At 50.6% G+C, this 14,906-nt stretch overlaps 1 protein-coding gene across 1 annotated transcript; it reads right to left on the minus strand.

The window, feature by feature from the left end:
* Positions 1 to 523: 523 nt before the first annotated feature.
* On the minus strand, positions 524 to 8,975 carry RND1 (Rho family GTPase 1). Its single transcript, XM_003906307.4, has 5 exons — positions 8,730 to 8,975; positions 7,864 to 7,951; positions 5,096 to 5,205; positions 4,081 to 4,215; positions 524 to 1,620 (listed from the first exon to the last, which is right to left on the minus strand). The coding sequence occupies exons 1-5, from the start codon at positions 8,847 to 8,849 to the stop codon at positions 1,375 to 1,377; spliced, it is 699 nt and encodes a 232-aa protein (XP_003906356.1). The 5' UTR covers positions 8,850 to 8,975; the 3' UTR covers positions 524 to 1,374.
* Between the last annotated feature and the right edge of the window lie 5,931 nt (positions 8,976 to 14,906).

Below are 14,906 nucleotides of genomic sequence, written 5' to 3' on the forward strand. Positions count from 1 at the left end.
GTCTTCTAGCATCCACCAGATGTCAGGGACACTGCTAAACATCTTGGGCTGCATAGGACAGTCCCTCACAACAAAGCATTATCCAGTTCAAAATGTCAATAGTTCCAGGATTGAGAACCCCTGTACCCCTGCTCTAGGGCTAAGGAACTCTTCCTTGGTTTGGCAGGTCTTGGGCGGGGCTAGGGTAGGGGGATGGGGGAGGAGAGAAGCTCCTTCTTGGAGGAGCTGGGGAATGGTAGAGGCAGCCCTTCTGCAACCCACAGAAAGGGCCCCAGGACAGCTTTTCTCTCATTATCATCAATCAAAGGGCTCAGCACAGTGGCTCATGCCCGTAATCCCAGCTCTTAGGGAGGCAGAGATGTGAGAATAGCTTGAGCCCAGGAGTTCGAGACCTGCCTGAGCAATATGGGGAGACCCCGTGCTCCACGAAAAGGGAAAAAAAAAAAAAAAAAAAAAAAAGACACACACAAAAAAATACCGATTGTAACAACTAAAGAAAACAGAAAAAAATGCGGAGCCAAACTCTTTATATGTATTATATTTTTCATTAATAAATAGGTTTTCTTCATTAAACACAGAACATATAACAGATTGAAACACTCCCCCCTCCCCCCAATTCCAAAGACAAGAGTCTATAAAACAAATGCCAGCTGTACTGCCCTAAGGGCAGAAAAAGTCTGGTGACCCCCACCCAGCCCTGCCCCTGCAGCACCACCACCCCCACACTCTGCAAGAGAAGGGGGTCTGGGGCTTCTCCCTTGGACCCTGGGGACTTAGGTGAGAAGCATGTGAATGTATGATGTCACCTCTCCATGAGGCATGGGCTATGCAAAGATGAGGTTTCCTTCTCATTGGCTCTGACCAGCTCCTGCACTTCCGATTGCATTTACGAAGCACCTGGGCTAAACCCCCAAGGGAGCTGCCACTCAGCTTCCCCACTCTGTTCAACTGCTGCCTCCTTAGAGGGGAAGGGAAGGGCTCTGGGACCCCTCCCATCCCCTGGCCTGCATGGAAACGCTGTGTGGAAGAGGCATGATGCTGAAGGTGAGGCAGCTGTAGGCCTCCAAGCCCAGGAGGCCAGCATGCCCCCCGTCCCCCACAGCTTTCCTTCCTCTGGAGCCGGGGGGCACTGGGGTAGCCGCCCCCTCCACAACCTAGTGCCTAGCTTGGGGTATGATGGTTCTATCTCAGCATCAGGTCCTCATGCCGGGCCTGGCTCCTTCCTCGCCCCATTCCTGTCTCCTTCCAAGCCCTCACCGTGGCCATCTGAAAAACTCATGTCCAGTGTCCTAAATTGTCTCATCCTCCCTCTCCCCGTGCCTCTGCACCCCAAGGGAGGAAGTAGGGGGTTGTCTCCCCCCTCCAATTTCCACTTCACATAATGGAACAGCTTTTGGCCTTTTCCTTCTTGAAGGTAGAAGAGATGAGTTCAGAGCGACTGGGGAGGTGGAGCAGCCGTTTGGAGAGGCTTCGGACAGGGCTCTTCTGGGGTAGTGGGCTAGGCTTGTTCAGACACACCATGGAAGCCATCCGAAAGATGCTGTGGATGCTCTTTTCTGAGGTGAAAGCCGAACCTTCCAGGTAGATTTCTGCACCCAGCTGCTTGGCTATTGCACAGCCCTGCAGGGGGGGGTGAGGGCATTAATGCAGTGGGCCACAATGGCTCTGAGACGCTGCCTCTTGTGTGTCACTCCCCAGGGCCACTCCAGAGGGGACCCAGCTGCCAATCTCCAAATACCACCCTCTGCCGATTATTCGATTGTCTTGTCTTTTTTTTTTTTTTTTTTTGGCATACACCCTGTTTGATGATGCCTCTTTTTCTTAAGACGATGTGTGACTGCACATTATAAATCACCTGGAATACTCTTGAAACTATATTGATGCCAAACTAAATCACAATCCCTGGGGATAGCTGGGGCAGTGGCTAGTGCCTCTAATCCCAACTACTCAGGAGGCTGTGGTAGGAGGATCACTTGAGGAGGCCAGGAGTTCAAGACCAGCCTAGGCGGCCAGGCGCGGTGGCTCATACCCGTAATCCCAGCACTTCGGGGTTACAAAAATAAATCTCAAAAATAAAAATAATAAAATAATAAAATAATAAAAACTTTTTAAAAATGTTTAAACATTCGCTGGAAGTGGGCACAAAACTATAGTCTCAAATACTAGGGAGGATCCCTTGAGACCAGCAGTTCTACCCTGCAGTGAGCTCAGATCATACCACTGCACTTCTTTCTGGGTGACAGAGTAAGACCCTATCTCTGGGAGGAAAAAAAAAAAAAGGAAAAGGAAAAAAAAATTCTGGGTATAGAGCCAAGGCATTAGTATTCTTTTTCTTTTTTCTTTTTTGAGACAGAGTCTTGCTCTGTGCCCAGGCTGAAGTGCAGTGGCACAATCTCAGCTCACTACAAGCTCCACCTCCTGGGTTCACGCCATTCTCACGTCTCAGCCTCCTGAGCAGCTAGGACTACAGGCGCCCACCACCACGCCCGGCTAATTTTTTGTATTTTTGGTAGAGATAGGGTTTCACCATGTTAAACAGGATGGTCTCGATCTCCTGACCTTGTTATCCACCCGCCTCAGCCTCCCAAAGTGCTGGGATTATAGGCGTGAGCCACCGCACTCAGCCAGCATTAGTATTCTTAAGAGCTCCCCAGGTCAGGTGCAGTGGAGGCCAAGGCAGGTGGATCACCTGAGGTCAGGAGTTCGAGACCAGCCTGGCCAACATGGTGAAACCCCATCTCTACTAAAAATAACAAAAATTAGCCGGGTGTGTTGGCAGATACCTGTAATCCCAGCTACTTGGGAGCCTGAGGCAGGAGAATCGCTTGAACCCAGGAGGCAAAGGTTGCAGTGAGCTGAGATCGCACCATTGCACTCCAGCCTGGGTGACAAGAGCGAAACTCCGTCCCCCAACCCTATGCTCTCATGCACATAAGAAATTATCCAGGGGTCTTATCAAAAACGCAGATTCCAGGCCAGGTGTGGTGACTCACACCTATAATCCCAGCACTTTGGGAGGCCAAGGTGGGAGAATCACTTGATGTCAGGAGTTCAAGAACAACCTGGGAAACATAATGAGACCTTGTCTCTACAAAAAATGTTAAAGATTAGCTAGGTATGGGGCCCGTACCTATAGTCCCAGCTACTAGGGAGACAGGAGGGAGGATCACTTGAGTCCGGGAGGCCAAGGCTGCATAAACAACTATTATGTGACTGCACTCCAGCCTAGGCAGATCATTTCTTTTTTTTCTTGAAACAGAGTCTCACTCTGTTACAAGTGTGCACCACCATCCCTGGCTAATTTTTTGTATTTTTTGTAGAGACGGGATTTCACCATGTTGACCAGGCTGGTCTTGAACTCCTGACCTCAAGTGATCCACCTGCCTCGGTCTCCCAAAGTGCTGGGATTACAGGCGTGAGCTACCACACCTGGCTCTTTTTTTTTTTTTTTTTTTCCTAGAGACAGAGTCTTTCATTCCGTCACCCAGGCTGGAGTGCAGTGGCACATTCTCAGCTAACTGCAACCTCCATCTCCCATGTTCAAGCAATTCTCCTGCCTCAGCCTCCCGAGTAGCTGGGATTACAGGTGCATGCCACCACAACCTGCTAATTTTGGTATTTTTAGTAGAGACAGGGTTTTGCCATGTTGGCCAGGCTAGTCCTGAATTCCTGAGCTCAAGTGATCCATCGGCCTCGGCCTCCCAAAGTCCTGGGATTACAGGTGTGAGCCACCGTGCACAGTGCCCCTCCTCCTTTTTTTTTTTTTTTTTTTTTTTGAGACAGGGTCTCTTTTTGTGTGTGTGTGAAATTCTAATGAACACCTCTAATGATTCTAATGCAGGTGGTCAGAATACAGTCTTAGAAATGTGGGCACACACAGGAATAACTCGCCTGCTAACTGACAGCATACATCTGGGTAAGCAGGTACCCACCACCTCTCTCCAGATGACTCATTTGCTAATTATTACAGCAGTTGTCTCTTGCCATAGTGGAAGAGTTTGAGCCAGGGCCGTATTTCAAGCTGTCTGCCTCTAGCCTTCCTCACTTCAACCTACAACACGCATTTGCACATGCACATACCTGCTCATAGGAGATGGGCGCCTGCTTCTGGTGGGACAGCTCCATCAGAGTACTTAGGTCTGTTCGCAGGTCTGTCTTGCAGCCAATGAGCAAAACGCGGGTACTGGGACAATAATCTAGGATTTCTGTCCTCCACTGAGGGGTCGAGCAGGAGGAAGGGAAGGAGAAGGAGGAAGGGAGGAGAGTTAGTGGTAGACAGATACCAGGAGAAGCTTGGCTGGCAACATTACACACATCACCTCGCTTATCACCAGCCCAGTCCTCCCTATGAGTCACAGCATCGCCACTGCACTAATTACATCATCTTCCTGCCCATGAGGCCTTTGGGGCCCCCAGAGTGCTGACCCAGGAGCCTGTTCCCCCAGTCTATGGCCCAGTCACCAGAGAGAGCGCAAGGGCAATTCTCCTCCCACTCTCTGCCAAGCATACAGAGCAAGGATCTGCCCCCTCACCCCAAAGGGCCTCACAAGTCCAGAATGCCAGGGGGAAGCCAACCAGTCTCTTCCCAAGGGAAGAAGGTGATCCCAGCATCTTCTATACTCTACTAGATACACAAGGTTTCCTAGGACTCCTCAGCATTGGCGGATCTGCCCAGACCCAAGCATTTCATACCAGCAGCTCAGCTCAGACCTGCCTAGCTTGCCCATTCTCAGTGGGACTGGGACCAGGGTCTATAGAAGCTGCCTCCAAAGATCCCATGCCTGACCCTCATACCATATCACTTAAAGGTTCTCTGACTCTCTGTCCTCTGCTTCCTGAGTCTTCAACACCACCCTCCCCTGTGGGGCCTCTGGCAAGGCAGCATGGGATAACAAAAAGGGTGGGAGGCAGCGGGGTAAGCAGACCCAAGTTCCAGTCCCAGAGCTGTAGCTAATGGTGTGGCCTTGGGCAAATCTCTTCCTTCCTGGGCTTCCGTTTCTTGATGTTATACAAGAGGGCATTCATGACAAGGTCCCCACGATTCCTTCTTGGTCCTCATGCTGAGTTAGAGATTGGAGAGTTGATCTAGTCTTACCTTCTTGAGTGCGCTGTCCACTGTCTCTGGACGGCTGATGTCAAAACATAGTAATACTGCGTCCGAGTCGCTGTAGCAGAGTGGACGGACATTATCGTAGTAGGGAGATCCTGGTGTAGGCCAGAAAAAGTTGATGGTGAGCCACGGTGCTTTCCTTCCCCAATAGGCCTAAGCCCTAAAGCCCTGGGAATACCACCCACAATCCCTGAGGATCCACCCATCTCCCGGGGGAATGTGCTATGGCTGGAAGCTTGAGACCTGACCGTCTGCCAGAAGGTCATGCAAGAATATCATCCCCCTTGGTCCAGAAAAAGGGAAAGAAGGCAAAATCAAGTGGGTGGAGTATAATTTGGCCCTGTCCGGGTCTCCTACAGCAGCTTAATTGGACATCTACTAGTTTTCTGAGTCCCAGAAGATGCTTCCAGCCCTGCAGAGAGACAGTGCTTATTTCAGGGTTCCTCTCTTCTAGAGCCTGCCTGCTGCCCAATTTCACTCCCCTCTGCTCCAGGGTCTCCCCAGTGAAGAGACAAACCTGCCTGTTACGTAACCTGGCTGCTGCTTTGCCATGGGGTCAGAACTTTAGGAGGCTAGCAGGGGAGGGAAAGAATCAAGGGTTCAGTGCCCCACTTCTCCACCCACCCAGATCGGCTTACACTGAAAAGGGCAAAAGGAAAGCTGTACCCCCTGACCCCCCCACATCTCAGAAAGGCAGTCTTAAAGACAGCAGCACCGATGGCTGGGGATTTAGAGGCTAGAGCAAGAGTCCTTCGTTAGGGGGGAAACAGGCAATGCAGACCCAGGTGGTCCCGTATGGGAGAATGCTAGGGGCTGAGCCTACCCCCTCCACCCTGGGGAAGGAGCAGTAGCGGATTTGGAACCCAGACAATCCGTGCTCAGAATAGCAAGCAGCCCCTCTCCCTGCACCGCAATCGCCATGGAAACTGGGGGGAATCCAAGCTGGTGGGGGGATGTTGATCATTAAAAAAAAGGAATACAGGGGAGTTGGGATAGCTGCCTGCTCCTTTAGCAAGCCTCCCCCATCCCTTTCTGAGGTGGGGTCTTACCACTGCAGCACTGAGGAGCGGAAGCACTGCAGCATTGGGGAAGGGGGAGGGGAGGAGGCCTCCATTTTGGCTCCAAGCAATCCCCCTCCCTTAAGACCAGCAAGTGAATAATGGGAACAGGGTCAACCCTGACCCCAGCATTGGGAAACCCTATCCCACACACCATGGCCACTTCCTCCTTCCTTATGGGAACCTAATCTGAAAGAGGGAGTTTGAGAATAACTGACAGCCTTTATCCTTTCGGAAATTGGGGGTTGGAGGTGTGACACAGGGAATAGAGACTATACTTGCTGATTTTCCATGATCTGGTTTGGGATTTGAGGGCTGCATTCTGACTGTGGAAAGAGGGAGGAGGTGGGGGGAGGGGGTTTGGGCGGTGGTAGTGAAAAGAGATGAGCTGCAGTAAGATTCTGGGAAGATTGGAAGGTGGGAGGGTACAGCAGATGAAAAACCAAAAAATTATACATCATGCAGTCAAACTGCATTCTAGTCCGATCTAGCCAGCATAGCACAGCCCAGGAGAACCAGAACCCTGCCTCCCAAGCCCTGAAACTGCAACAAGGGAAAAGCACACCAGGTTGGGGAATTTTTGTTTGGGGAGGAAAGGCTCATTGTCTGTCTAACCATCCCCTAGCCCCAATCTTTTCAGACCTCAGAACTGGAGCATGGGAACAACAACTGTTGGAGGAGCAGGACAGCATATATATTATGTAGCAGGAAACACCCAGTGATTTATGGTCCCTTTTAAAACTCAGCCTGAATATGCATTTTTGGGGAGGGGCAGATTTTATTTTCTTTCTCCTATTCCCGGCTTTTACTCCTTTATTATGACTCTGAGCCAGTCCTTTGAAAATGATACGGGGTAAAGAGATAATGGGAAGGGGTCAGAATTAAGGCAAAGGATAGCCTAGCACTAAGGGCTTGGGGCTGAGAGGCTGGAAAAACATTGTTTCTACATTCTAGAGAGACAGGGCATCTTCTACCTCACCCCAGTAGAGGGAAAACAGGCAGAGCCAACCTCCCCTCTGCCCTGCCGGCCACTATTCGCAACTGACTATGCCCTATATTAAGCCATCTCCCCCACCCTCCAAAACATCGATGATGCATCGCTTCATCCCTGAGCTGCAGCGGTGTGACCAGTGGGGCTGAGCTGCGGCAGGAGGACAGCAGTGGCCCAAGGTGGAATGCAGGAGACGAAACTGAGTCTGAGCAATCTTTCCCCAAAGCAGACTTGTCTCCCCGCCCCAACCACACTGCCTCCAGCAGCACTGCCTCTTGCCTCTTATTTGGCTTTGCTCTGGGGAAGTAAAAAGAGTGTGTGTGTGTGTGTGTGTGTGTGTGTGTGTGTGTGTGCGCGCGCGCGCGCGCCCCCACACGCTGGGTGGCAGGGAAGGAAAAGGAGAAGTCCTGTTTTACTGCCCTCCCACCCCAGGAATATTCATGGATCCCTTCACCTCACCATCCCAGCCCTCTAAAGGGTGGAACTAGACGCAGGGAAGAGAGTAGCTCCTGGGCTTCACCTACTCTGCACCCTTGGACCATGCAACTGAGTCGACCAACTGTCACCCTTCCCCACAACTAAGGAGTCTTCAGATTCTCTTCTTTCACTTCTCCCCACCAAAGGGGAAAACAACTTCTAGAAGACAGCAGCTACACAGCAGACCAGTGGGGGTGGGAAAGGGGCATTTGGAGCCGAATTCTTACCTGAGGTATCCCAGAGACTAAGCTCCACCCTCTGTTCCTCTGTCTCCAAACAGGCTGTGTAATTTTCGAACACGGTGGGCACATAGGTCTGTGAAAAGAGAGGAAACATTCACCCCGGGCCCCCCTACCCTCAGATCCCCTGGTTAGTGCTGGCTACACGCGCACTCACCAGAGAGACAGTAAAGACACAGGAGACAAGAAACCAGAGGAGATGCCTGGGTCAGGAGGGAAGGGAATGTGGGGGACCGGGCACTTTGCTCTGTGGCAGTGAGAAATGTGAATGACACCCCCCCCCACCACCACCGCACCAGGGGTAATCCCCTCATATCCTAGACGATTAGGGACACACAAACACACACAGATTCTTCCCATCCCCAGATTTGTGTTTCCCAATTTGAGAGAGCCACAGGCCAAAGCCAATCCTAGCTCATCTCCTCTCAAACCCCTCCAGCATGGTGAACAGAGGGCTGCAGAAGCCTGCCTGGAGGCACTGGCATAGAGCCTTTGAGGAGCAGGTGAGCGGATAGGCAGGGATTACGTCAAGAAGAAACCCCAGACTCAAATGCCTCCAGTGCCCTCTCCTGAGAGCAGACTCCAGGGACGCAGGAAGGTGGAGGGGATCTGATGGGGCCTTTGGGTGAAGAGGTGAGGAGGAGCCAGCGGGGCGGCAGAAGTGGAACAGGTCTCAGGGGAAGCTAAGGCAGGGCAGTCCTCCAGCCAAAAAGCAGCGGAGGATGGGAAAGCCTCAGAAAGCGGCTGAGGATGGGCTGGGGCTGGGGGAGCCACGTCTCCTGGGCAGGTGGAAATCTACCCCAAGTCGGGCTGGCAGGGAGAAAAGCCGGCCAGCGGGCGGGCGGGCAGCTCACCTCCGGATAGCAATCCTTCGCTAACACTTGTAACATCGCGGTCTTCCCACACTGCACGTCCCCGACCAGAACGAGCTTACATCTGGCCACGACTGGCTGGGGGGCCCGTCTCTCTTTCATGGTTGCAGTGTCCGCGGGACTTGAATTTCGATTCAGAAGGGAGGGTTGCGCCAGGTGCGTCTCGGCACGCCAACCCAGCCGGATTCCCTGCCTCCCTCCAACTGTGGAGGAGGCCGGCACAGCCGCGTTTTATTTCTCTGGTTTAGCCAATCACAAGAGGAGGCGGACTCTGTTACGCCCAATCCCTGAGGTGGGATTCCCTCCAGCAGCCAATGGATCTGAGGATCTGAGTCAGCGCCCCCTTCCTCCCTTCCCTTTCTCTTAAAGCTGCACCTTTGCTTCCCCCAGAAAGGGGATTCCCACGTTGTTCTGCATTTGTATTAGGAAGGGGAAAGGGTACTGGAAGCAAAATGAAATGATCTGGAGTGTCTACCAATAAGTGTCAAAAAAACAAACTAGCTATGGAAGCAGGAAGTGAGGTCAGGCTGGAGTTGCAGGGACTGTCCCGGGTGGGTTAGAAGAGCAGGACCTGCTTAGACTATAGACAGGTGCGTGTGTGTGTGTGTGTGTGTGTGTGTGTGTGTGTGTGTTGGAGGAGTGGGGGGTGGGGGAGGTGGCCCAGAGCTTCTCTGACATTTTTTTTTTTCTTTTTTTTTTTCCTTACATCTTTTGTTTTAAGTAGAGACAGGGGTCTCACCATGTTGCCCAGGCTGGTCTTGAATCTCTGGGCTCAAGCAATCCGCCTGTCTCAGCCTCCCAAAGTGCTGGGACTACAGACATGAGCCACAGCATCTGGCCTGATGTCTGACTTTTTTGTTTTTTCTAACTCCCATCCAAACTAGTTCTTGCTTCCCCTTATTTCCCTTCCCAATATCAGCTCCTGCTGTACCTCTTTTATTTTTATTTTTATTTGTGTGTTTATTTATTCATTCATTTTGAGATGGAGTATCGCTCTTGTTGCCCAGGCTGGAGTGCAATGGCGCGATCTCAGCTCACTGCAACCTCCACCTCCCTGGTTGAAGCAATTCTCCTGCCTCAGCCTCCTGAGGAGCTGGGATTACAGGCACCCACCTCGATGCCCTGCTAATTTTTGTATTTTTGGTAGAGACGGGGTTTCTCCATGTTGGTCAGGCTGGTCTCAAGCTCCCGACCTCAGGTAATCCGCCCGCCTTGGCCTCCCAAAGTGCTGGGATTATAGGTGTGAGTCACCATGCCTGCCTGGCCAGTGACCCCTTTAAAGCCTTCTCTTCTTCAAGAATCACCTTCGTTGGCCGGGCGCGGTGGCTCAAGCCTGTAATCCCAGCACTTTGGGAGGCCGAGACAGGCGGATCACGAGTTCAGGAGATCGAGACCATCCTGGCTAACACGGTGAAACCCCGTCTCTACTAAAATACAAAAAAAATTAGCCAGGCGAGGTGGCGGGCGCCTGTACTCCCAGCTACGCGGGAGGCTGAGGCAGGAGAATGGCGTGAACCCGGGAGGCGGGGCTTGCAGTGAGCTGAGATCAGGCCACTGCACTCCAGCCTGGGCAACAGAGCCAGACTCCATCTCAAAAAAAAAAAAAAAAGAATCACCTTCGCCACCAAAAAGAGAGAGACAGAGAGAGAGAGAAAGAAAGAAAGAAAAAAAAGAAAGAAAGAAAGCTTTCTAGAGTCGTCCAGAAAAAAACACACAGCACCTGACCCAGTGATGGGTAGAGAGAAATGAGGGACTCTGGCAAGTGGGGATGGGAGAGAGGAAGAAGACAAAGCAAACACACTCACTGTTTGGCCAGACAGCCTCTCACCCATGCCTAGCAGGAGCTGCTTAGGGGTGTTTGTTCTGTGGCCTAGGCTCAGCTTCCTGGATGAATCAGGCACAGGTCCAGTTCCATGTTAACGCCCACTGAAACTGACGCACTAATTGTGTCACCTGGTTAAAGCTCAGACTGGACCCAGGATTTTGGGATTAGAAGCTGGAGGACAATCTAAGATTGAGATGAACTACATAACTTTTTTTTTTTTTTTTTTTTTGAGATGGAGTCTCACTCTATTACCCAGGCTGGAGTGCAGTGGCTCAATCTCAGCTCACTGCAACCTCTGCCTCCCGGGTTCAAGCAATTCTCCTGTCTCAGCCTCCTGAGTAGCTGAGACTACAGGCACACATCACCATGCCTGGCTGATTTTTGTATTTTCAGTAGAGACAGGGTTTCACTATATTGGTCAGGCTGGTCTCGAACTCCTGACCTTAGGTGATCCACCCACCTCAGCCTCCCAAAGTGCTGGGATTACAAGCATGAGCCACCGCGCCCAGCTGAGCTTCATAACTTCTTAACAGCCCTGTCCGGTGGGGCCCCTGAATTTTGGGGAGGCTCTCTACTAGAGGGAACTATGGGCTGTCCACAGCTTAAATAAACCACTGATTGTCCAGGAATCAAGACTGTCCAAATAAGGATTCCAAGGGATTTGTGATTGAAGGAAGACCAACTTTGGGCAAAATTGAGAGTAGTCCCTTTCCCTTGTCAAGCCCAGTGTCTCTGGAGCATGACCTGGGCCTTATTTCACCTGAGCTTTACTTTTTTTATATATATATACAGAGTCTTGCTCTGTCACCCAGGCTGGAGTGCAGTGGCGTGATCTTGGCTCACTGCAACCTCTGCCTCCCAGGTTCAAGCAATTCTCCTACCTCAGCCTTCCGAGTAGCTGGGATTACAGGTGCCTGCCACCATGCCCGGCTAATTTTTGTATTTTTAGTAGAGATGGGGTGTCGCTATGTTGGCCAGGCTTGTCGTAAACTCCTGACCTTAGGTGATCCACCTGCCTCAAATCCCAAAGTGCTGGGATTACAGGCATGAACCACTGTGCCCCAGCCTGAGCTTTACTCTTAATTCATAGTCATTGCTGCCCCACCCAGGGATAGTTTCCCTGTGATAAAGGATGCCTGAAAGCCTTCCACAGACCCAAAGGGACAGATCTGTAAGAGTGAGATTTCCAGTGCCCACTATAGGCAGTAGGAGAGTGGATGTTGTTTTGAGAATACAGCCTAGCCAGTGTTCCTCCAGTCAAACCTCGTGGCTCTGGGGCCAAGGCCTACACCTGCTCTCCACCCCTATCCTAAGCTCCATTCACTTCCTGGGATGGGTAATGGCCTGAGGGAAACTTCAGGGTGGAAAGGGCATTATCCAGGTGTTGTCATTAGCTGGCTGCCTCTTCTCCCAGGCTTTCTGAAGGTTTCTGCCCTTTACCTCCACTCATCCTCCGCCCTCAGATAATGTTCTGTTGATAGAATTCGTCCTCTTCTTGCCCTTTTCCAGCAGCCTGACAGCCTCTCTGAGCTGTATATAAGTGGGGTTTGGGAGAGTTCCAGGAACAGCTATAAGATCATGAACTGCCTCAATCTGGAATCCTTTCCCACAGCCTGACCTTCTCCTTCTGTATCCTCCTGTCCCCTACCTTCTGTCTCATCTGGACTTAGTTCTGGAAGCATCAGTAGAGTTCCCATACATACTCTTTTTTGTTTTTTTTTCTTTTTCAAGACAGAGTCTTGCTCTGTTGCTCAGGCTGGAGTGCAGAGGCATGATCTCTGCTCACTGCAACTTCCACGTCCTGGGTTCAAGCAATTCTCCTGCCTCAGCCTCCCGAGTAGCTGGGATTACAGGCACATGCAACCACGCCCAGCAAATTTTTGTATTCTTAGTAGAGACAGGGTTTCACCATGTTGGCCAGGCTGCTCTCAAACTCTTGACCTTGTGATCCGCCCACCTCGGCCTCCCAAAGTGCTGGGATTACAGGCGTGAGCCACCTCGCCCAGTCCCCCATACATCCTCTTAACTCTTAACTGAGTTCCCTCCAATCACAGCCCCACAGGAGTTAGCCTTCTCTCCATGTTCTCTACCAGCCTCCCCCTACACACACCATTCATCCACTACTCCAAATAAACTTTCAGAATAAGTAAAAACTGTTCCTGCTAAACAAACAGCTTCTTCTGGCTTCTAAGAACATTGCCATTCCTGAGCTCCTCCCAGACAGAAATTCTGAGAGCTGGTGCCAACACTGATTCTTCCCTGGGTGACTGCGTTTCAGGGTCAAGTAGCAGAAGGCCCGAACCATTATACAGAGCAGCCTCCACCATGGCCAAGGCCCAAGATGTGTCTCCAAAGATATTTTGTGGGTCATATGTTTATGAGTTTTGGTGGAAAACGTGTTATGTGTGTGAAAGTGTGTGTGTTAGATCAAGTGGCAGGGATGTAACAGGAAAAGGATGGAACTAAAGTTTAGCGGGTCTAGGCCTTGGACCTTGCTCTGCCTTTAACAAACCGTGTGCCTTTGAGTAAGTTACTTCCCTCTCTGGGTGCCTATTTCCTTAAATGCAGTGTGATGGATTTAACTAGAGAAGGAGTTTTTAGATGTTATTTAATTAATTAATTAATTTTTTTTGAGACAGAGTTTCGCTCTTGTTGCCCAGGCTGGAGTGCAATGGCACGATCTTGGCTCACTGCAACCTCCACCTCCCAGATTCAAGCAATTCTCCTGTCTCAGCCTCCTGAGTAGCTGGGATTACAGGCATGCACCACCACGCCCAGCTAATTTTTATATTTTTAGTAGAGATGGGGTTTCTCCATGTTGGTCAGGCTGGTCTCAAACTCCAGACGTCAGGTGATCCACCAGCCTCGGCCTCCCAAAGTGCTGGGATTACAGGTGTGAACCAGCACGCTTAGTCTAGATGTTGTTATTATTATTATTATTATTTAGCAGTTAGACTCGCTTCTCCAAATTTGTTTAAACCTCTTTTAAATAACTTTAGTTCAAACTCATAGCCAAGACCAGGTGTGGTGGCTCACACCTATAATCCCAGGATTTGGGGTGGCTGAGGTGGGAAGATCACTTGAGACCAGGGTTCCGTAGCTTGGGCAATGGGTGAGACCCCCATCTCTAAAAGAAAATTTAAAATCAAATAAAAGGCGGTAGCGGTGGCTCAAGCCTGTAATCCCAGCACTTTGGGAGGCCGAGGCAGGCGGATCAGTCAGGAGTTTGAGACCATCCTGGCTAACCACGGTGGGCTCCTGTCTCTACTAAAAAATGTCACAAAAAGCTAGCGGTAGAGGGTGGCTGGTGCCTGTAGTCCCAGCTACTCGGGAGGCTAAAGAGAGAACAGGAAGAATAGAAGTAAACCGAGTGGAGCTTGCAGTGAGCTGAGATCCGGCCACTGCACTCAGCTCGACAGGAACAGACTCGTCTCAAAAAAAAAAAAAAAAAAAAATCAAATAAAAGTCTGTAGATTAATACATTAAAGTGTCTCTCATGGGTCAGGCACAGTGTCACCTCATAATCCCAGCACTTTGGGAGTGAGGGTGGGTGAATCAATGATCAAGAGTTCAAGACCAGCCTGGCCAACATGGTGAAACCCCATCTCTACTAAAAATACAAAAATTAGCCAGGCTGGTGACGGGTGCCTGTAATCCCCAGCTGCTCGAGGAGGGTGGGGGCAGAATGAAAACTTGAACCTCAGGAAGCCCAGAGAGGTTGCAGTGAGCTGAAACTGCGCCACTGCACTCCAGCCTGGGTGACCGAGGGAGATGCTGTCTCAAAAAAACAAACAAACAAGCAAACAAACAAAAAAAGCAAAGGTGGCTCTTCCCTATCAAGATCAGAAAAATTTAAAACAAGGTTATAGTTGAAAACATTATGCCAAGGTGAAAGAAGCCAACCACAAAAGACCATATAGACTGTGTCCATTTATATGAAATGTCCAGAATAGGCAAATCTGAAAAAACAGAAAGTAGACTAATAGTTGCCTAGGTCTGTGGAGTTGAGGAGGAAACGGGGAGTGACTGAAAAATCATCAAATTGTATAGTTCAAACTGGTGAATTCAGGATAGGCACAGTGGTTCATGCTTGTAATTCAACACTTTGGGAGGCTGATGCAGGCAGATTGCTTGAGCTCAGGAGTTCAAGACCAGCCTGGGCAACATGGTGAAACTCTGGATCTACAAAAAATACAAAAATTAGCTGGGCGTGGTGGCATGTGCCAGTGGTCTTAGCTACTCCGGAGGCTAAGGAAGGAGGATTGCTTGAGCCTGGGGAGGTTGAGGCTGCAGTGAGCCGTGATCATGCCACCTCACTCCAGCTTGGGCAACCA

The sequence above is a fragment of the Papio anubis genome, chromosome 9 (genome assembly GCF_008728515.1).
Source record: "Papio anubis isolate 15944 chromosome 9, Panubis1.0, whole genome shotgun sequence".
Classification (NCBI taxonomy): Eukaryota; Metazoa; Chordata; class Mammalia; order Primates; family Cercopithecidae; genus Papio; species Papio anubis.

Coding starts and splice junctions, on each gene's coding strand:
- RND1 (XM_003906307.4), bottom strand. CDS start 8,849: ATGAAAGAGAGACGGGCCCCCCAGCCAGTCGTGGCCAGATGTAAGCTC. Junction 7,952..8,729: donor CGAAGGATTGCTATCCGGAG/GTGAGCTGCCCG, acceptor CTCTTTTCACAG/ACCTATGTGCCCACCGTGTT. Junction 5,206..7,863: donor TAGTCTCTGGGATACCTCAG/GTAAGAATTCGG, acceptor GGCCTACACCAG/GATCTCCCTACTACGATAAT.